Source organism: Hippichthys cyanospilos, chromosome 3, assembly GCF_059441005.1.
Source record: "Hippichthys cyanospilos isolate Australia breed blue-spotted pipefish chromosome 3, RoL_Hcya_1.0, whole genome shotgun sequence".
Lineage (NCBI taxonomy): Eukaryota > Metazoa > Chordata > Actinopteri > Syngnathiformes > Syngnathidae > Hippichthys > Hippichthys cyanospilos.
The window spans coordinates 11,786,133-11,809,458 of NC_142371.1; the positions used below are offsets into that span (position 1 = coordinate 11,786,133).

Here is a 23,326-nt window from a genome sequence, read left to right on the forward strand (position 1 = left end):
TAAAGTAATTGTATAGCAACTACTGTAAAAGGTTTACATGTCTGGCCTTTGCTTACTCATGACTGGGTGTGTCACTATGCTATGGTCATATCATTCTCTTTAAGCTGATAAGATAAAAGACTATATTGATGACCAGAGGTCACACTGCTTTGGGTGTAAGAAATTTGGACCTGTTCCTAATACAAGGTTTACACTTCACTCTGACATTCAAGTGAGCAACATCCTTTGTAGCCCTGAATGGCCTAGATCATGGTATTTTTGTTCCATTTCCCACAGTTAAAATTACGTATATAAATCACATTTGACACATTGGCGATTTGACGATGGCGTTTGGCGAAATATGAGTTTTATGGTTCCGATATTTCTAACCAGGAAGTAAGAAATCAACATTGTAACACAGTTAAAAGCAACAAAGAGTTGACTTTTTATGACAGAACGCCTTTAATAGTTCAGAGCAGACACAATAATAAATGGTGGTTTAACACTCCTTGTGGTTTTTACCTGTTTTCCCAAAGAGACACAAAAGGAGGTGCATAAAAGCAGATCACATTAATGGGTGTGTTCCGAATCTGGAGCCTGCTGTGTCTTGTTGGATAGTTGTGCTCGATAATTGCGCTCAGCCCTTGGTGCCATGTCATGTCATAGGGAAACAGTATGGTAACATCCTAATCAGCATCCAATTGGTAAATTCTCTTGGTCAGGAAATGAAACATACTTAGTTAGTAACCACACCTTTTTGTTCACTTTTTTTTTTCAGACAAAAAAAAATGTATTACCTTCATTATCACTCCTTATGCATTATAGTGAACACAGCTGTAAATTTCAAGGTACACAGTGATCCAACAGGATGCCATTTTTTTTTTTTTTTATCTTGCAGCTCTGCAAGAGAAATACGCTCTGCAAGTTAAATACACTGGCCCTGATATTTTTAAGTTTGATTGTGGTTACTGTGTTTTGCAGATGAACGAGATCGAGTACAGAAAAAGACCTTCACAAAATGGGTGAACAAGCACTTGATTAAGGTAATGACCATTCTTCAAACATATACAGAAAACATACTGTTCTTCCAAGTCCTCTTTCACTTATCCATATAGTGCTGACATATTAACATTAGCACTCTCCTCCTGACTGATGATTCCCTCAAATTGGGCGGACCGGCCTAAGAAGTTTAACGGGCCTCAAATGGCCCCCAGGCCGCAGTATGCACATGCTTGCGCTAGCTGCTTAATTGTCTACTTTTTTGTTCATGTCTCTAACATTGCAAATAGAATAAAGACTAATAAAGAGGCTTGCCAGAAGCCCAGTTTCTCATCAGCTACAGAATCTGTCAACCATTCATCCTGTGTCACCTTTGTCGCCTCTTTCTATTCTCAAACTAAAGACTGAAAGCCACCCGATGAATGGTTAATTCATGAGGGTAAACAGTCCACGAGGGCCCTCGGAAGTTTCTCGCGAGTGATAAATTAGCTTCAATAACACAAGCTCCTCCCTCATGTCAGTGTAAATACCCATCTTCGTGTCACTTCTCTTTCTAAACACTACAATTGGTAATAATATATCTGTAGCCTTGTGGCATTACGCTTAATTGTTATGTGTACATTTTCTTCACTGGGCCATTCATCTCCCTTAGAAATAGAACAAAATGGAAGGGGCGGGGGGTACAGTGTTTTCCTTTCCATGTGAGTGCAACATTATTTCTTGCCACCACATGAACATATAGTACTTACTTCAGCGTTCTTGTTTTACTAAGTGTATGTGTTCACTGCACACTCTGGAGTATGACTCAGACATCTGGATTATCTTAGTACCCTCAGAAAAGACAAGCCTGATGCTCATGATTGCTACCAACTGTAGCATACAGTATGTGCTGTGCAAGGTTAGGGTGGGTACTTGCTTTCCGGCCCATCCTGAAATAAACTGACACATACAGATTTCTACTGAGCTCCAAGTGTAAACATCATTGTTGTAGTTTATGTTAACTTATTTACATTCAGGCAAGTTTAGCCATCCCAAATGACAGTTGAGATGAACTCGGAGATTTACTTTGTGATCATTGAACTTAATAAATTAGATAAAATAGGACAGCGTTGTTGAGAACACGTTCAAGACTATTCTAGCAATAGTGTGATATGAAGGCTTATTTTTATAAACACAGTATACTTACAAACTTGCCTTTGCCTGTCCATTGTGTCATTGTCTAAAACTACAAATGTCATACAGGCAGTTACACAAATTACAAATATTTTTTTTCTTACTACCATTTGTAATACATGCAACAACTTCTCAATAACATTAAATTGTGTTTGAATATGGTGTATATTTTTATTTAAGGAGTACCGTATTTTTCGCACTATAAGGCGCACCTAAAAGTCTTTAATTTTTTTTAAAAAGCTGATGGTGGGCCTTATAATCAGATACACCTTATATATTGACCAATACTGAGATTGGGATACGTACATGGGGAATGAACTGATAAAGTAAGCTTTAATAGAGTTATTATGCTATTGAGAGTTTAGAGTTATTATTTGAGTTATTATTGTTATTACTTTGAGTATTACTATATTGTGATTGAAAAAAGTTTAAAATATGTCCTTAATTGAGGGTGCGCCTTATGTATGGAAAAAGTTTTAAAATATGTCATCAATTGAGGGTGCGTCTTATAATTCGGTGCGCCTTATAGTGCGGAAAATACGGTACATGTGTGTACATGTGTTTGTAGCATTCTGCCAGTTTGACTCCGCCGACCACCGTAAGAGAGCAATTAAAATGTTTGAATGAACATGAAACCAAAAAAGTACTGTAAATATCCATTTGATCAAGACATCATTAGGCAACATGGAATGGATTTGATTTAGCAAGGACTGACATTTGGACAGGAATGTGTTAACAGTATGGAATGCTATTCTAAGGTTAAACTGACAAAGTGATTGATAGTGATAGTTTAATGGTGGGCTAGACGGGACACACTGGGATTTGGGTGTGGTAAGGAGGGGCTCTAAAGGGAAACGGAGCAGTTTTCTTTACTCAGTCAATGAGTTGTAGAGGATTGCGTAAGCCAATGTTTACTTAACGTCAAATGCATGGCATATTAAGTACAGTACATGATGACAGAGTAGTTGGTGACACGTTTGAGGACCCGTCGCTCGTCTTTTGTGAATGATTTTCATCCCGGGAGCAAAACCCATTATATTTGGCTTTCAGAGTATTTTGTTCTACAACAACTCATTACAGCTGATCATGTTGAATCTAGGCATGCCGTTCAAGACTATGTTATTAAAAGGTGCTGATATGTAAGTAAAGCAAAGCAGTAGCAGCTCCAAACAGAACGGAACAACAATCACTACATACAGTATATCCAAAACCATCATACTTATTATTTGCATAATGGATTACCACCTTTCTGAGTAACTGTTTGATAATTAGTTGCAAGTCAATAAAACTGAAACATTTTATTGTGTAATATTATGTTAATCCATGTCGTTAAATTGTGTTAACAGTGAACCCTGGTGGTCACTGGTGGCTGTCTCTGTATGCACGTCTGTGCTCAGGGTGGTTTTAATTCTTGCCAAAATGAATCATCCGCTGTTCTGACTTGTAAGGGCAATTTTGGTTCATTCCATTTAGGGGCTGAGGTTTCTCTTGCTACAAGACCAAACAATACCGTTCTTTAGTCATATTTAGTCTTTGGCGTTGCTCAAATTTGACTATGCTAATCAAAAGGCCTCTCTTTTACTGTCTCTTATCTCGCACCCCACCAAATCATGACTTCAAAACCACTACTGTACATCATAATTGCATCATTTCCTGCAGCATTACTCTGTTTTCACTCCTTTTGCATACCGTGTTACTCATGTGCTTTAATCTCTCTATTTAGCCTTGGAGAGCAGAGGTAGGTACCAGCATGTTCTAGTTTAGTTCACCTAAACATGTGTGGGCTGGAAGGATTGCTGATATAATACTTGGATTGTGATAATTCCCACATTTACCGTGTGTGCTCTGTTTTGTCATCAAGTTAAGTTTTTCACATCGCTCACCATCCAACTTGTTTGAACATTAATGAAAAGTGTAATACAATTGCACCTTCAACACTTACTCACCTACCACAATCTTTCAGTCCATTGCCATCTTTAAATTTTATTAATGTGGTTGTCTTGATTTTGGCCAGTCTGGTTGAACTCCCAGATTCCTCACTTTGTATTTTGCATTTTTAGAAAAGCTCAGACTTGAGTTGCTAAAGGCAATACAATCTTGACTTATGCATAATTGTGCTGGCAAAAAAAGATAGCTGTGGGGGAATTCTTATCTAACGAACTCCTTGCTGAACTCAGACACGATTTCCAATTAGTTTAAATTAGCCATTGCAACTGCTGTACAGTAGTTCTATTAGTGTAACAACTGGTGTTGTTACACGTTACATCATTGATTCTGTTGTGTTTCCCTTTCCAGGCCCAGCGGCATGTATCAGATCTATATGAGGACCTTCGAGATGGACATAACCTGATCTCACTGTTGGAGGTCCTCTCTGGAGAAACACTGGTGAGTATTGCTTAATGTCTCAAACAGCTAATCTAAAGCGACAAATGGGCTTCAAGTCTGTTACATAAATTCTCATTTTGCTAAGTCAGGTTGTTAGTCAATTAGTTGTCTTATATTTCTGATATATTTAGTCATCTGTGCAGTGCACTGCTCGGCTGAAATTGTAAAAGAGGCAGTTTATTTAAACTAATTTAGTTTGCAGCCTTTAGAAGGAATCAAATGTCCTTCTGTGGCAAAACTCCTCTGTGCAGTTAGACTGTTTTTATTTTTGTCAGTGGTCAGAAGTGAACATGATAATGTTGAACCTTGGCCTTTGTTTATAATCGCTTGTTGGATCCAGAGTTCATCTCCTGTTCTCCTCTTCTGCTTCACCTCCTGCTTGCATATCTTAACATTTTTTTTGTGTCTGTGTGAACTGATCATTGCTATCTGGCTCTCTTTGCATTGCTCATTTCGGAGCTAGCTGAGGGAGAAAAACATTCTCAGGAGAGTTCAGTTGGTGAGTGGGTTTATAATGCAGCTCGTCGAATCCCAAACTTCCCTCATCATTTACACATGTCTTCCCAGAGATTAAGTTATAGACAGTAGCTTGATCTCCAGCTCCACTTGTCATATATATATATATATATATATATATATATATATATATATATACTGTATATATATATATATATATACTGTATATATATATATATATATATATATATATATATATATATATATATATATATATATATATATATATATATATATAATTTCCATCAACATGTTTGATTTACTTTTTATATGTTTTGTTGTTTCATTGTTTCATTGGCGTGTTTTTTTTTGTTAAAGTTTAATTCGTAATAGTTTTTTTTTTTTCAATATACATTGAACATTTGCATTGCAGCAAGATACACTGTACAATACTATGCCAAAGTCTGTGGCAGGTCTATTCTTTCTTTCTTTCTTTCTTTCTTTCTTTCTTTCTTTCTTTCTTTCTTTCTTTCTTTCTTTCTTTCAGCAATGTGGTATTGACAATGCTCAATATTTCTCCACATTAGAAGACAATGAAAAAAGAAGACAATGAATTATAAAAATACAGTTTATCATGACCTCCACCATTCCTAATCAAATGCATGGGTAATATGTGCAACACATTACACAGCGAGTTACTTTTTTATTTTGTTATAATGACTTTTGTGTAAAGTTTATAGAAACAACCTGAGTTTGGCACAACTGCGCTCATTTTTAAATGGAAGCTTGAACATTTTGGTTCAATGTTTTGTTTTGATGTTCTCCTTTCAAGTGGCATCCACCATTCCTTCTAGTCCTCCCCCTTTAATGCAGACATTGTTTACGAATAGGACACTTAGATTTTATTATTTGCTCTCTTCAGCCCAGAGAAAAAGGCCGCATGAGATTCCACAAACTGCAGAATGTACAAATTGCACTGGACTTCCTCAAGCACCGACAGGTATGATGTATAATGTAATAAAAATAAAATTTGAAATAATTTGACCCATCACTGTATTGTCTGATCAAATTACTGTTTGTGTGTGTGTTTGTGTGTGTGTGTTTTGTTTTTTTCTCCAGGTCAAGCTTGTTAACATCAGAAATGATGACATTGCAGACGGGAACCCAAAGCTGACCCTTGGGTTAATATGGACCATCATCTTACACTTCCAGGTCTCCTCCGCTGTCAGTGTTGTGTTTTATTATATTATCGCTCCATCCCTCCATCTCTGGGATCTGAACCTATCATCTGCCTCTTCACAACATTTTGGTACCAATCAGAGTGGACTGCGCCGTCACAAACTGCTCTCAGAGAATATAATGTACTATATCTGCATATTATTCTTACTGCAATCTGAGAAGTCACCGTAACATACTAACGGAGCGTGAAAGGGTGTGTGAGTATGAGTCACCGTGCCTGACTCTCAGGGGTAGGGTGTGCCAAGACCGCATCCCATATACACAGGCCTCTTCCTGCTCTGGATGCCCAAAACAAAGAGCAAAAATCCCCAAAAGTCCCAAAAAGAAAACCTCTAGCAGCTATGACATTGCTGTATTGTTTCAGAAAAGTAGGATTGTGCATTACATATTTGAACTTAGCTGTGGCATAAATGTTATATTGGATGATGGTCTGAAGATGTAGCACTCCACATTCTTAAGATGAGTTTAAAAAAAAAAAAAAAAAATATATATATATATATATATATATATATATATATATATATATATATATATATATATATATATATATATATATATTAGCATTTTTCAACCGCATAGACCAGGGCTCCCCAAATTTTTTATCTGGAGCTGGAGGGGTAACAAAAAAAACACTTGAGCCAAACAAAGCACAAATGAACAAACTGTTAAAGGACAAACTAAATCAGTTCCAAAACATAAATTTTTGGGTGCGGTCCATGCGGTCCGGTACCAGTTGATCCCCTGACTGGTCCTGGGCCGCGGACCAACAATTGGGGACCTCTGCTATAGACAACAGAATCCATTCTGTAGTAGCAATTCGCATCAAATAACTTAACCCTCACTAAATAGTGAGTCATAATCATTTCACAATTTATCATCAAATTTGAACTGATTATTTTTTACACTGGGTGTTCTGTATTGATTCTTTTCAAACTTTGGGTTTCCACTAATGATTTTTCCCCCCACAATAGCTCAAATCGATTCTATTTTTCATTGTTTTTGCAGTATGTAACTACACATTCCTTCTGTACTATTGTAGATCTCAGATATCCAGGTCAATGGCCAGTCTGAAGATATGACAGCCAAGGAGAAGCTACTTCTCTGGTCTCAGAAGATGACAGATGGCTACCAAGGCCTCCGGTGTGACAACTTCAGCACCAGTTGGAGGGATGGCAAACTCTTCAATGCCGTCATACATAAACACTAGTAAGTCCGATTTTTGCTACCAATACTTCAAGGTTACAGCTTGTCATGACATGACATCATTCATTCATTTTATTTAAAAAAAGATAAACATTGGGATAGGTTTGGGTCTTGACCACACAAATTTCATATTTTTTGCAGAAAACTGACACTCCCCATTTACCCACTTTTGTTATAATTTAGTGCCACTGTTATTTTTACTCTGCAAATGATAAATATTTAAAATTGCAGCTCAAGATGCCTATTTATGCATACAGTATGTGCATCTACTTTGTATAATATGCAAGATCTCCTTTTTTTCCACTTTTCAATGGGACAGGGACGGCAACTGAAAATAAGTGTAATTACCGAAAAACGCCCGCAGATAGAGATGAAACAACACAAATACAGCCAAGGGTCATGACAGTTGCAAAACTGGGAGAATGTCATAAAGAGGGGATGAAAAAACTCAGTATTCCACATCGCATCATGAAAATGTCGTAAATCAGTAAATCAAGTTGCAACACGGGGGTCGACTGTAAATGTAAATTGGCAATGAAAGCATATGATTTGATCTAAGAAAGTTCTCTGTTCTACGTTTCTTTTCTATTTTGGGATCCATTGTCCATTTTTTTTTTCAACAGCCACCGAGAGAAACGTGTTGCAGGCTCTGCAAATCTTCATTGACAGAAATGTTTAAATTGCATATTTATTCTACTCATTTTTACAGCATTTTTGGAAAATGCTAAAAATATTTGTGGCATGTTTGGAAACCATATTAAAACTAAAAAAAATATCCCCTTCAACGTTTTCCTTAAATATAAATATAATAAATAATATAAATATATATAAATATATATAAGTAATAATATATATAAATATAAATATATTTTGAAAAAACTCCAGGGAGCCTCTTGGACGTCGCTATAGCCCCTGACTACCAACCCCTGGCCTACAATATAGTATACTGTTCAGCTACTGTTACATAACATTGGGTAGCCCTCGTGGTGGATACAATAAACTACATAGGTTCTGATTCACTTGGAATGTTCAATTAAAACCCAGTATTTCATCAAAATTCACAGCTTGCTGGAAGTGGTGTGTTTGTTACAAAACATATTAACCATGAGGATATGACTTTTTAACAGACAATATGAAATTGTTGCACCCTGACTTTTAATTCTCTTGTCTTTCCCAAGTCCCAGGCTAATCGACATGGGCAAGGTGTATCGTCAGTCCAACCTGCAGAACCTAGAACAGGCCTTCCACGTGGCTGAGAAAGACCTGGGTGTTACGCGTCTTCTGGACCCTGAAGGTTCGGATGACTTAAAAGTTGTTAGAATTTCTACAATCATACAAAGTTTTGATGTTTTATTGTACCATAAAGTACATGGTGCAAATCTGCAGTCGTAGTGTTATTGAAAATAATACACACTTTTTAACACTGTATTGTATTTCGTGGGGAAAAACAACCTTAACAGCAGCGCACCACATTTTTGTCACCGTCTCAACTCCACAAACATGTCGTACTAATTAAATAGCATTATTTTTGTAAGAAGGATTACTTTAAGGTATTACTCTTGCTTTCCTGGCTAATTGTGTTACTCCACCATTAGGTATAATCTTATAACGTAATTTTGTCTTGTTCTTTCAGATGTTGATGTTCCCCACCCTGATGAGAAATCCATCATCACTTACGTGTCTTCTTTGTATGATGTCATGCCTCGGGCTCCTGCACATGACAGCATGAGAGCTAATGTGAGTGAAACATGAATCCGTCTGGGATAGTGCAAATCTGGCCATATACTGTCGGTGTAAGTTACTTACACAATATACAGTAATATGCACTACTGTTGCCAGATACTATTGTGTTGCATTTCGTTAGTAGTCTCGCAGCAGAATCCCAGCAGAAGGCTTTTTGTAGTTGTTCAAATTTAGATGTCCTGAGAAAAAACGGTCAGGTTGGAAATTGGATACGGTAAAATACTATTACTATTACTATTCACTGTGAATAGTAATGCTGTATTTCACTGTTACAGCAATATGTGATACTCTGGGCCTGACAGGTGTGCGTTTGCAAAAACAGGGGCATGCATGATTGCACTGGCAAACAGATGTGAAGGCTGATCCACCAAACAAATTCACCCAGAATTTGTGCCTGCCAAACACGATAAATTGCTACACGATTCATCTCACACATTGTGAAAGGAGTATATGCAATGAGATTTATTAATGCTTAGATGAATTGCGCTGGTTGATTTTGCAATATTAAGTCGCACGTGTTAAAGGTCCAGTCACACCTTAGAAAAAAAAGTATCCTCACATATCATCTATTCAGAAACAATACTCAAAGGACCGATTTAGAGTTATTCAGACAGGAATCCTGTCACATGACATATTACAAAACATCTTTTAATGTCATTTCCAGGGCTTTGCACTGGTCTATTTTGAGCAGATTAAATTAGCAGGGAAATGTTTTCAAAGAGAAATGTTGATCTTCTAAACTCCAGAATTGGAAGACGCTACCGCAGAAACTTGTGATTTATTTAAAAAGCAATCATTGTCATCAGATGAAAACAAGCTTTAGTGCGAATTGATCAAAATAATTATACATAGCTGAAAGCTTAGGATAATTCACAATGCACAGAATATTCTGACAAAAGAAAACAATATCAGTTGTTTGTCTCCCTCCCATTATTGTCTCTCATTTCATCTCCCACTTTTGAACAACTCAGTTCCCATCATTGACCACCCTTTCCCAAACTCACACTGTGCACAATACCTGGCTTGTCTGTGGTGCCTAATTAGGTTTGCAGTGACGTGTGAGTGATCGAAAATGGTGAATCAGGAAAAGAAAAGGTCCCTTGTTTTAGTCTGCTGTTGTTGAACCGAACTGTTGTTTTGCTGTGTTGGCTTCAGGAGTTGGAGCTGCGCTGGCGGGAGTACTATGAGCTGGTAACTCTTCTGCTCCAGTGGATCCGCCACCATGTCATGGTCTTTGAGGAGAGAAGGTTCCCAGCCAGTTATGAGGAAATAGAGGTGAGACTGTTGTTTGGTTTCTATAATTTCATTTTTAATTCCCCAAATATTTCCTAATTGTTTTTTTTTTCCCACTTTAGCTTCTTTGGCGCCAGTTTGTGAAGTTCAAAGAGACAGAACTGCCACCTAAAGAATCTGATAAGAACCGCTCCAAACACATCTACCAAACCTTTGAGGCAAGCTCAACTCCATCCTCATTAGTTCTTTGTATTTGCACGCACCAGGTCGTAGGTATCAATAACAAATGTTCTAAACTTGCTCACAGAGTGCAGTGCATGCTGGACAGGTGAAGGTCCCTCCGGGCTACCATCCTATTGATGTGGAGAAAGAATGGGGCCGCCTTCATGTTTCTATGTTGGAGAGAGAACGACTGCTGAGAACAGAGTTTGAGAGGTCAGCGGACAGTTATTTGATAAGATAAACTAGGTGATATGGTAAGCATGTATCTCAGGATTTATGTATCATACTAGTCAGTATCGATAACTATTGACTTTTTAAAATCTTATTTTAAATCAAATATAATGGATAAAAGATAATGTATCATTATGTGACACTTTTCTAGACACCAAAAGAAGCTTTACAATACATGCATTATTTATGCATTCAAACAGTCAATCATACAGTCAATCATACACCAGTCACAGCTGTGGTAACGTACCTTGTGTAGCCACAGAGACGTGGATGCCACTGGAGGTAAGTCCAAGGACAGAGGACACACTGACACATGACTCGGGCAGAGCGGAATTCAAACAGACAACTTTCCAGTTACGGTTGAGTGACAGTTTGTCTGCCTGAGCCACCCCACACTACAGATAAACTACAATAAAACACAACTGCACAATCGAAAAACACTGTAGTAGGAAGATTAATTAAAAAAAAAAAAAGAGCCATTTAATGAGTTGCAATCCATGTTTCCCTATCAGTGCCATGAATGTGTGTTTGTGGCTCATGCAAAAATACGACACTAAAGCAGTAATGTTTTATACATGTTTAAATTAACCTTCTTTCACTGTTCATACCATATAACTAGTGTCTCAAAAAAAACCTCATGAACTAATGGGTACATTCGTTTCAGTTCACCTACAGTTTCTGGTCAGATTTAGTGTAACATTAGTGGGCTCACTGTTGGAATATGACTTTCTTTTTTTTAACTTACCCGATTTGTAGATACAGTGTGCTGCTAAAGCTGATAGCTGGTGCACCGGAGCTAGCATGTCAAAGACAGGGAACTCCTTTACTCCGCCATGTCCCTATCTAGTGGTGTTAAATCATGTTAGTTTGTACAATATAATCTTGAAGCTGGTGCTGTACTGAAGCAACCGGCCAATTATTTTAAGTGCCCCAATTTCATTCAGCTCATACATGCCACACACTTGCTGGTTTGGTAGCTTGTTCTCTCAACAAATCAACCAATACCTCTCATCTTCATGCAAAAGGTGTCTTTCAGTGCCATGGGTAAGAATTCTTATCTTTTAAAATAGTAATAGAGATCGTAAATATTAAAATGATCATCAAATATGTTGGGGGGGGGGGGGGGTTTATAGAGAGTAGCTGACATCCTAGAGTTGAAGTCATCTTGTTAGTCTGATTATCTTATTTCTGATTCCGAGAGGTGGAGAGTAAGGAGACATAGACACTGTTGTCAGTCACACTCGCTCCCGCTACACTGCTAAGTATTGTGTTGTTTTGCTGTGATGCAAATGTGAATAGCTGAGATCCCGCATGACAGTTGTGAGTGAACCTTATAAACTGAAATATTTGCTGCAGTACAAATTACTATACTGTACAGTGTTTAAGTTAAGGGCTTCTTTTTTTTCTGAAATACAGCATGTAGGGTTATATAAATGTCATGTTCTGTTTTTGTCTTCTTTGTTCCAGACTTGAAAGGCTTCAGAGGATTTTCAGCAAAGTCCAAATGGAGTCAGGAAGGTATGATGACCACCTAAACCACCTTGAGACATTGCTCCAGACGGTGAGTCCAAAGGCTATACAGAACTGTTCAGTAAATGACAAACTGTCAGTATCATTGACCTAAAACTTATGAATGCCCAGCATACTACAGAAAATGACATTGACATGACTGTAATTGTGTCTGTCTATTAGGACATTCGCCTCCTTAACGCAGGAAAACCAGCTCAGCACACAGCAGAAATTGAGCGCGAGCTGGACAGGGCTGACAATGTTGTTCGACTGCTTTTCAATGACGTACAGACCCTCAAGGATGGGCGCCACCCTCAGGCTGAACAGATGTACCGCAGGTAAGTGAACAGCGTTCAACCTTTTAAGGCATATTGCTGTCAAACTCCAGGGCTCCTCGAGGGCCTCGAAACATGCAGGATACAGGCCTTTGAGCCCTGGAGTTTCACACCTATGCGTCTTAAAGTGGAATCCCCAAATAGCCATCAAGTAAAATAAATGATCTTGTTTCTGCACAGGGTCTACAGCCTACACGAGCGCCTAGTAAACTTGCGCAGCGATTACAATCTTCGCCTGAAGTCTTCCCAGATTGCCCTGACCCAAACATCCCAGAAGACTACCATGAAGGTACGGCCAGAGCTGGATGACGTGACCTTGCGCTATGTCCAAGATCTTCTTGCCTGGGTGGAGGAGAACCAACGACGAATCGACGGAGCCGAGTGGGGTTCAGATCTTCCCTCTGTGGAGTCACACCTGGGCAGCCACAGAGGCCTGCACCAGACAGTGGAAGACTTCAGGTCAAAGATTGAACGTGCAAAAGCTGACGAGGTAGTCAATGCAATCCTTCTATTTTCCTTTTTTTCCTATTCAGATGATCCTTCACTAAGTATTTTCATATCACTCTTCCATTCATACTGCTTTTCAGAACCAGTTATCTCCTGCCAGCAAAGGCACATACAGAGAGTACCTGGGCAAACTGGACCTTCAGTATGGCAAACTCTTGGTAAATACAGTGAATATGCAATAAGTGAATATGCATGTACTTTGGGCACCATTTGAATTTGGAAGTTTCCACTTATTTGATTCTCTTCTGGTTCCTAATGATTCTCAATTCTATCCTTAAAAAAAATAAAAAAGGGTCAGCTTACCAGAGTTACGGACATTTCATACAGTATGAACATGTTTGTTCTTTACATGACATTTTTACTGTATGTGAACTTTACTGCAAGTTAAAAATGAAAATCTCCAATAGGTACATTAAGGGTGCCTTCAATTCAATAACTTAACAAAAAAAAAAGTGTAATCCTTACTTAACCCTTTCACTACCGATTCTTTTTTTTTTTTTTTCAAACAAAAAAAAAAAACTTCTGGCATATATTATGGTACTTGTTTAAATGTCTAGGATACTTGGAAAATCAATTTAACAATTCCCACTTCCATTTCCACCAAGGAATACCACTGCGACTGTATTTCTTGCAGACCGTGATACCTGTACAAAAACACATTGCTGACAGTCGTCCCAGCAATGGCTTGTCGATGGAAAAGTTGCCAAATGCCACTAGAATCTGTCGATAGGTGTGTCATGAACCGCTGAGATGCCATTTCATTTTATTGCCATGATTTCTATACCCACAGCGGTTTTTTGAATGTGTCCTTCTTCATTCGTACTTCTTCCACGCGGCTCACGAGAAATTAAAATTTAGCAGCGACTTTTTAAAATCCAACCAATTCCTAGAAAACCAGAAGATTGGTTTCAGATTCTCTATCAATGCCCATTTTTACATGTTTCTGGCGTGGCTTTAACATTCTTCAGTGAATTTGTATAAACTGATGTAATCCGATCTTTTCAATATTTTTTCTCCTCTCAGAACTCCTCAAAGTCACGCTTACGGAATTTGGAATCATTGCATGCATTTGTCAGTGCAGCGACCAAAGAGCTCATGTGGTTAAATGACAAAGAGGAAGAAGAAGTCAACTATGACTGGAGTGACCGAAACAACAACATGGCAGCAAAGAAAGACAACTACTCTGTAGGTTTCTAGTAGAACAGTCGAACACCTCCTAAGGACTTTCATTCAGCACTTGAGTTTATTTTCCGAAAATTATGTAATGAAATTGAGTTCATATTTTGCACGTTCATGTTTTCATTGTCTCTTTTTATTCTTGTCCTTCAGGCTCTAATGCGAGAGTTGGAGCACAGGGAGAAAAAAGTCAATGATATCCAAACCACAGGAGATAAGTTTGTCAAAGATGGCCATCCTGGCAAGAAGACAGTGGAGGTGAATACAACAAGTGGTTTGTTTGGACAACGTCACTGGCAAAAAGGCGTTAACTTGCTGTGATTGTATCTGCTTGCTCTTCACTAGGCCTTCACAGGTGCCCTGCAGACTCAGTGGAGCTGGATCCTTCAATTGTGTTGCTGTATTGAAGCTCATCTCAAGGAGAACACAGCTTATTACCAGGTATCAATGATTATACAATGACTTAAAATGTTCATTTCCATAGAAATCTTTTGTTAGTTTAGTTTTTAGTGTAGAATCAAAATGGTGAATGCTAAACCTAACTATTACATCAAATGTATTAATTTAAGTGAGCTGCAAAGAAAATGAAGTCGGTCTTTGTGCTTCATTATTCTTGGTTATACTCAAATTATTCCTATGACTTTGTTGGTCCTGTTGAAGATGCCTTAACCAGATCCAGATACATAAATGTATATACTGCAAAGTGTTTAGTGATGCTAAGTATCTTTATTTAAACTCAGTTTTGGAAATGAGGGTACGTAAAATATGCTCCCTTTGAATTTAAACGCCCAAGGATTTATATTCATATATGCTTGTTAAAGCGTACTATCACTGATTTAGTATGCTCCCTGTCTCATAGCAACATTATGATGTCAGCAGAGCAATCAGATACAAACATCTAGCCACGCATGTGACATCACTGGCATTTAATAATGTTGACTGTGGTTAATAAAATAAACAAAAGACAAGGAGACTGATTAAATTTGTCCTCCCCTTATAGTTCTTTGCTGATGTAAAAGAGGCTCAGGAGAAGATGAAGAAAATGCAGGAGACGATGAATAAAAAATACCATTGTGACCGTTCAACCACAGCCACACGCCTAGAGGATCTGCTGCAGGATTCGGTGGTAAGGGATGACTGCTTGCAGCATACCTTCATGTGCAGTCTAGTTGGAGTCACCTGATTTTCATCCAGCTTGCTTCTATGTCAACAGGAAGAGCGAGAACAGATGAATGAATTCAAGACACATGTGAATGGGCTTAACAAAAGGGCTCGCTCCATCATCCAGTTGAAACCGCGTAATCCCACCACATCTATCAAAGGCAAACTGCCCATTCAGGCAGTCTGTGACTTCAAACAACAGGAGGTGTGTTTTTAGATATACTCATTTCTCAAGCTCATCTCTTGCTCAGGGCATAACTGGACTGCTCTGTTTGTCTTACAAACTAATTTTTGTCATTCAAAAATCATTTTGGATAGCCGGCGGGCATTTGATTCTTAGTTTTTCGAGTTTGCGTGTTTACTGGAGGCATGGCTCATTGGTCGAGTGGCCGTCTCCAAACCTGACGCCCTGGCTATTATGACCCCATCAAAGTGTCCCTACGCAAGACACTGAACTTCCAGTTGCTCCCGATGCTGTGTCATCTGTGTGTAATTGAGTAGTCTGATTTCCTTTTAATATCTAAGATAGAAAAGCACTACATAAGTGCAAGTCTATTTACATGAAGTACAAAGTCCAAAATTCAAAAAACAATGGGAAAGCAATTATTTCAAGCCTTGCAGTTGCGATTGATTCAACGCTCTGAGAAATGAAAGCTGTGGATTGTTATTTAAGTCCATTTTATTTACCATTTAGTTGTGCAAAATTATTACATGGTACAACTTTAGAGCCTACATGTTTTTTTTCTCAGATTACTGTTCATAAAGGAGATGAGTGTGCACTTCTCAACAACTCCCAGCCATTCAAATGGAAGGTTCTGAGTCGCTCTGGAAATGAGGCAATTGTGCCTTCTGTTTGCTTCCTGGTTCCTCCTGTAAACAAGGACGCCATGGACAGTGTGTCCAGGTGAGACGCACAGAAAAGTACAACTGATAGATTTTCCTAAACCTAATATCTAAAAGAGTCATATTGTTATGTACAATAATGTAACGTGGTTCTCCCCTCATCTCCTAAACCCAGTCTGGAAACAGGTCATCAGCAGATGGTGTCCATGTGGCAGACATTGTACATCAACATGAAGAGTCTGCTCTCTTGGCAGTACCTAATGAGGGACTTTACCCAAATTCGTTCTTGGAATATCACCACGGTGCGTGTTGGCATATTTGTTATTACCAGTAAATGTATCTTGCGGCCTGACTGCTTTATTTTATGATTAGTGTACTTTAAAATAACCTTTTCAATTAAATGAATGGATAAAATATATTGTCGTTTTCCAATGCAGTTTATATCAGGGGAAAATTGTAATTCTACCTACTTTTCTTTATTTTCCTCTGTCATTTCCAGTTAAAGTCAATGAAACCAGAAGAATACAGGCAAATGATGAGGAACCTGGAGATCCACTATCAGGACTTCATGCGTGACAGCCAGGACTCTCAGCTCTTTGGCCCCGATGACCGCCTTCACATAGAGGGAGACTACACCAAGTCCACCCAGCACTTTGACAGCCTGCTTCGCTCTATGGAGAAAGGTACAAATATTCATATTAAATATTAAATCTTGTCTTTGATGGTAGGGGAAGATGATGCTATTGTAGTATATGGAGCATACATGTTGAATTATTAATTCATATTACAGGGCGAACGGTCGCTAGGCTCACAGGTAAGTGACGTAAAGTCATGTGCACGCTTCCAAACGTTAGAGTAGACATGGAGATGTTTTTGTGAGAGTAGCTGTAGATGATTGACTGCATGACATTTTCCATTGGAAATGGTGCACAAGGTATAATACGTATTTTAGTTAATCGAATGAATGAAATGGTCACATCACCAGACTGAAATAAAACAGGCTATATGCTTTGAGATTCGAGAGTTGTATTGCTTTTGTTTCTCATCACAGGAGTAAGTGCATATGTTGGAAACATGAATTGCATGTGCTCTTATTCTGAGTAAAATACTTATTTTGTCATTGTCCATTGTTTTCTGTTCCGACATAATGAAATTGAAACTCTTCTGAATAGGTCAACAAAATGAGTCTCTGTGTAAGAACTATATCTCAGAGCTCAAGGACCTGCGACTGCGAATTGAAGACTGCGAAGCTCAGACTGTGGCTCGCATCCGTAAACCAATGGAAAAGGAACCTCTGAAAGAATGTGTTCAGAAGACAGTAAACCAGCAGGTATGCTGTACTCCTTTGCTTCCTAAACACAACATTCCCAGAATCTAAGCATTGCCATCATAACCATTGTCAAAAACGCACTTCACTATCAGACATGTCATTGCCAACGTTTGCCATAGCATATGAAATTCTCTGATTCGACCTAACAAGCTGAAGAAAGTGTTGTCCTTTAATCAAACCGGACAATCATGAAAATAATACCATCACATCCATAAATGACAAAATAAATTATTCTTAATCAAATACAGCACTGTATTTTTTATTTTACTTTAAGGGACACCTTAAATTAGGGATGCGGCAAAATGAAAATGTTTGGCCGAAATCGAAAATTGAAACACACAACTAAACATTTTCTAGGCACATCTCCTCGCGACAGCCAAATGAATTTGCCAGCGGACGTAACGTCACGCTCAGCGTCCTGCAAAGGTCTGCAAAGTCTAAGATGGCTGTCAATATTATTCTTGCTCAGTGTTTAAACACCTGTTTGATGGGGACCAATTTAAATGTGCTCCGTTTTTGTGGTAAATAATTAGATAATATTAGTTACGTATTAAAAAGACATGTTTTTTTTATTTTTATTCATTGAGGTACCAACTGCTAGAATGGAAGACAGAAGCTGCGTTATTTTCTATGTATTGAAAACTAGTGACTAGTTATTGTAATTAAGTAAAATGTCAAAGGGTGACTGCTAGAATGGAAGAAAGAAGCTGAGTTATTTTATTATGTATTGAACACTAGAGCAATTATGTTGACTAGTTATCGTAATTAAGTAAAATGTCAAAGGAATGTAACCCCCATCATTCCTGATTTGTAAGGTATTTAAGATTGATAGGAAACCCGCAATTTTTAGACATGCGCAGTAATTAATGTTTGATGGATTGATAGACCTTATTTTTTAAATGTCCCACAGCATTTTGAATTCACCATGTGCACCACATACTGTATGTACTTAGTGGCTAATGCCAGAGACTTGTTCTGCACCATCCAATGACAGCAAAATTGATTAGAGGTTTGTTATAGTGCACTTACTAAGTGATTGAATATGATTATTTTAAGGGTGATATGTTGATGTTGGTAGCTCTGTGATGTGCTGCCAATACAAATGGAGTCATGAGATCTCAAGTAGGGCTCTCACTATTAAATATTTTTTGATCAATTATTCTATTAATTATTTATGGTTTAATTGGATCATCTGATCAAAGTTAATTTTGCATGAATATTTTTCCCCATATACTGTATATTAACCTCTTACTTTCAATGTTGTATTGTTTGGTGGAAATCAAACAACTAAATCGCTAAGGAATGTCACACAAGACGTTGTACTCTCCAAACATTTTGAAACTGATATTACAGAATCGGCCATTTTTTCAAAAGTAAAAGCAGATGTTTGTCATTTCTATTACCCGAAAGATTAGTCTGCTTTCTTAAAAGACTACAAAAATCAGAGAACAATTACTTTAGAATAAGAATATTTGGAAAATTTTAACAAACAATTTCTCTAAATGATCATGCAATCATGCATTGCGTGACAAACTACGGTTACCATTACAGCTCAAAATACACCACAAAAAGGTTTATGGTAGGGCTGCATTATTAATCGAATTTTAATCGTGATCACGATATTGGCTGTGACGATTAATTAAGATGATAATCGGTGATATTAACATTTAATATCAGTCCATGTCACTTTGTCATCCTACCGCCAGGAGGAAAACGCAAGGTTAAGACTTCATTCACCTTAAGAAATGGCAAGAGAGCAAATCCTGCAAGGACTGTGGCAGCTTGGTTTACGCTTGACTCGCTCTGCGAGTTCAATGCGGCTCCACGCTCAAAATTACATATTTTCGGCAACCATGCCATTGCATGGTGTCCGCGCTGGCCAGGCGCATACCTTCTGGAATTTCTTTACCACGCGGAAGCACCGGGCTGAAAACATGTATGACGAACTATTGTTTGTAGGCATTCGCCGGTAAATACCGTAAACAACTCCTGGCGACCAAGCACATAGAGGGGAGGAGTCTGATTTAAAAAATAAGAAAAATAGCTTGAAAAATTTTCAATCGTTTTAATCTACTAGTGTATCAGCTTTCAATTCCACCTTAAAAGCCTTTAGATGACAATGTTTCCCACGCGTTTGCGTGCCAAAAACTTCTGCTTTTCTCAGCCCCTAATATACCATACTAGCTGTCAACTGAGACCCAGTTTTGGAAAATCCAGTTTTGAAAAATTACAAAAAATACATTTAGTTTGAAATGACCAAAAATGACATTTGACAGCTAAGTCCATACTCACTTTGAGTGATTCTTTTATTTTTATATATATATATATATATATATATATATATATATATATATATATATATATATATATATATATATATATATATATATATATATATATATATATATATATATATGTATGTATGTATATATATATATATATATATATATATATATATATATATATACACTTTTGTATAGTGTTTTTTTTTTTCTTAAAAAAGATCAACTTGAAGGCTGTTGTTACAGGTCTGTTGCTGTATGTGCTTGGTTCTAAGTAGGCCTAAATTTTTTCATTGGTTTGTACTCAGCAAGTACTGTAAGTTAGCCTTGTTGCCTTGTGTGCCAAATTTTTGCCATAATTATTATTTACTTTTTTAGTTTTTTAGTTTAAGTTTAGTTTTTAGTTGTTTATATATACTGCTTGTTTAATATACTGCTTGTCCAATAAATAGACATGTTTGACCAAACATGATGAATAATCGTGATTAATAATCGTGATCTCAATATTGACCAAATTAATTGTGATTATTATTTTGGCCATAGTCATGCAGCCCTAGTTTATGGCTATTTGCATCGCCATCCATATATTATCTGATGCGTTTACTTGGTAGTTGGCCTTGGCAACACACCGTGATGTGTGTGGTTGACCTTGGTAGGTCGTGTGTGGTTGACCTTGGTAGGTCTTGTTTTGGCTCGCATGGTGTCTAACAAAAAAAGTGAAACCTGGGCAGTGATGGGCCGGCATAAGGATCATGTCTCTCACCCAGTAGGCAAATTGGATTGAACCTTTGATGCTTTGAACTTTGTGGATTTGTCTTTGATGACTAAGAGTAAAGACATACACCAGAACAGCAACGTGTGGTTTCTTCATTTTCCCACATTGGTGAACCCAGACGTTAGAATGTTTCGGGAAGCTGTTGAAGAGGTCGTCTTGCCACATGGGTGACCCCGGATGTTAGAATGTCTCAGCAAGCTGTTGAAGAGGTGTCTTCCTCGGCCACATCCCCCCCAACACTACCCCGGCGTGATCGTTGGGATGGTGAACCCAGACGCAGAGAGGCTTTGAGGCAGGGAATGCATGTACTGATCCATATTTATTGTTTGAAGGGCATGCAGGATGTAAAAACAGGATGGCAAAAACACAAGTGGGCTGGCGAAACAGAAAAAACACTTACTGGCACGGAGACAAGAGGAGGCATGAGTGACTAGGACAATTATCCGACAACTGACTGTAACTTGCAGGGGCTAAAATAAACAGAAAAATAATTAGGCAAAGACGAAACAGCTGAATGGAACGAGAGGTGGGAAATGCTGATTGGCTGAACACGGGACTGGAACACATGAGCAACAGGTGGAACAAATCATACAAGAAAACAAACACGAGAACTAAAGAAACCCACAACTTGAAAACACAAAGAAACCCCCAAAACAGAAAACTCACAACAGAAACATGACAAACTCTCGCAATCGGCAGCCGTTGTGACATCGGCAAAAGTGCCTGAATTCTGGCAGAGCGATCTTGACGCTTGGTTTCAGCTTATCGAGGCGCCGTTCCACCTGCGAGGAATCACCCCCACACGTCCCACAGTAATACATGGTCCCTCGACCAGCCTGCTACACGTCGGGTAATGCAACAGGCTGGTCCCAGTTTAAATGACAAAAAGTCTGAAATTTGGACTGTAACAGACTGCCAACTCATTTGCGCCTTTCATGTCCCATTTTTTTTTTTTTTAACAGAAAGTGCAAGCACAACTTGAGGGTCTGAAGAAGGACGTTGATAAGCTGTCAGTGAGGGCACAAGAAATCTTAAAGTCTCCACAGGAATCTACTTCTACTCCTGTACTGCGTTCTGAGCTCGACCTCACTGTGCAAAAGATGGATCACACCTACATGCTCTCCTCCATTTATCTCGAGAAGTGAGGCTCTTAAAAGATTCTACACATCCTTATTATTATCATTATTATTATTATTATTGCTTCCACTGGGTGCATTTTCAACTGATTTGCTGTCTTTTGTACCAGGCTCAAGAATTTGGAAATGGTCATTCGTAACAGTCAGGGTGCTGAGGGAGTACTTAAGCAGTATGAGGACTGCCTGCGTGAAGTCCACACTGTGCCCAGTGATGTCCAAGCTGTTGAGACATACCGTACAAAGCTTAAGGTACTCAGGAAATATGAAAGGATGCTTTATTACAGTTTACGTATAAATTGCAGCTGTACAACAAATGCACAATGCATCCAGCTACACAGGATGCACTTCATTCACGTTGATCATTTCTTAAGATTATATTTTGCATTAACTTTCATTTTTGGCTTCAAACGTGCAGAAAATGCGAGCTGAGGCTGAGGCTGAACAACCAGTGTTTGATTCCCTCGAAGAAGAACTGAAGAAAGCCTCTACTGTTAGTGACAAGATGAGTCGTGTGCACAGCGAGCGTGATGCCGAACTGGACCACTACCGGCAGCTCCAGTCAAGCGTTCTGGACCGGTGGAAGGCCGTGTTTACGCAGATTGACCTTCGCCAGAGAGAGCTTGAGCAGCTCGGACGGCAGCTGGGCTACTACCGTGACAGTTACGACTGGCTGATCACTTGGATCGCGGACGCCAAGCAAAGGCAAGAAAGGATCCAGACTGTACCCATCACTGACAGCAAAACACTGAAAGAGCAGCTGGCCTTGGAAAAGGTCAGTAACGTACAGATTGTGAAGACCGACTTACTGTATGCATTGTTTTCACATCAAACAAACATTTTTTTTATCCTGCTTTCCAAAATAGAAATTACTGGAGGAGATTGAGAAGAACAAGGACAAAGTCGATGAGTGTCAAAAATATGCTAAAGCATACATTGACACAATCAAGGTAAGCGTAAGACAACATTCCTTTTATCAAAATAAAATTATTTGGTTTGACATTCAGTCGCCATGATGATATCCATCCATCCATTATCTAGAACCACTTATCCTCACCAGGACCTCTAGCTTGCTGTCTGCTACAGTCTGTCTGGCTGCTACTGTCTATGCGCAGTAGGCGGGGAACACCCTGAACTGGTTGCCAGCAAAATTGCAGGGCTCACTGGACGAGCAACCATTAACACACCCAATTACACCTAAGGACAATTCAGAACGTCCAGTACACCTACCTACGTGATACTAATGTTGTACCTGTTTTTGGAATGTGGGAGGAAGCCGTAGTGCATAGAGAGAACCCACAAGAGCACGGAGAGAACATGCACATTTATTTTCTTACATCTTACTTTTGACCTACTTGCAGGAAATGTCTATTAATACAATATTTTGTTTTGAATGTTTGGGCTGAGGTAGC

General features: G+C 38.5%; 1 protein-coding gene across 1 annotated transcript in view; it reads left to right on the plus strand.

The window, feature by feature from the left end:
* Positions 1-23,326, plus strand: part of LOC148425771 (plectin-like) — a 39,605-nt gene that overhangs the window by 795 nt on the left and 15,484 nt on the right. The window contains exons 2-29 of the mRNA XM_088409552.1: positions 961-1,022; positions 4,447-4,536; positions 5,000-5,035; positions 5,915-5,992; positions 6,112-6,204; positions 7,271-7,437; positions 8,613-8,728; positions 9,068-9,171; positions 10,333-10,452; positions 10,533-10,628; positions 10,718-10,845; positions 12,331-12,424; positions 12,556-12,710; positions 12,888-13,197; positions 13,295-13,372; positions 14,238-14,399; positions 14,544-14,648; positions 14,736-14,831; positions 15,391-15,516; positions 15,604-15,756; positions 16,301-16,455; positions 16,570-16,696; positions 16,894-17,077; positions 17,567-17,724; positions 21,744-21,922; positions 22,028-22,166; positions 22,333-22,689; positions 22,781-22,864. Of these exons, the coding sequence (XP_088265678.1) occupies positions 961-1,022; positions 4,447-4,536; positions 5,000-5,035; positions 5,915-5,992; positions 6,112-6,204; positions 7,271-7,437; positions 8,613-8,728; positions 9,068-9,171; positions 10,333-10,452; positions 10,533-10,628; positions 10,718-10,845; positions 12,331-12,424; positions 12,556-12,710; positions 12,888-13,197; positions 13,295-13,372; positions 14,238-14,399; positions 14,544-14,648; positions 14,736-14,831; positions 15,391-15,516; positions 15,604-15,756; positions 16,301-16,455; positions 16,570-16,696; positions 16,894-17,077; positions 17,567-17,724; positions 21,744-21,922; positions 22,028-22,166; positions 22,333-22,689; positions 22,781-22,864 (3,752 nt within the window). The remainder of the gene's footprint in view (positions 1-960; positions 1,023-4,446; positions 4,537-4,999; positions 5,036-5,914; positions 5,993-6,111; positions 6,205-7,270; positions 7,438-8,612; positions 8,729-9,067; positions 9,172-10,332; positions 10,453-10,532; positions 10,629-10,717; positions 10,846-12,330; positions 12,425-12,555; positions 12,711-12,887; positions 13,198-13,294; positions 13,373-14,237; positions 14,400-14,543; positions 14,649-14,735; positions 14,832-15,390; positions 15,517-15,603; positions 15,757-16,300; positions 16,456-16,569; positions 16,697-16,893; positions 17,078-17,566; positions 17,725-21,743; positions 21,923-22,027; positions 22,167-22,332; positions 22,690-22,780; positions 22,865-23,326) is intronic.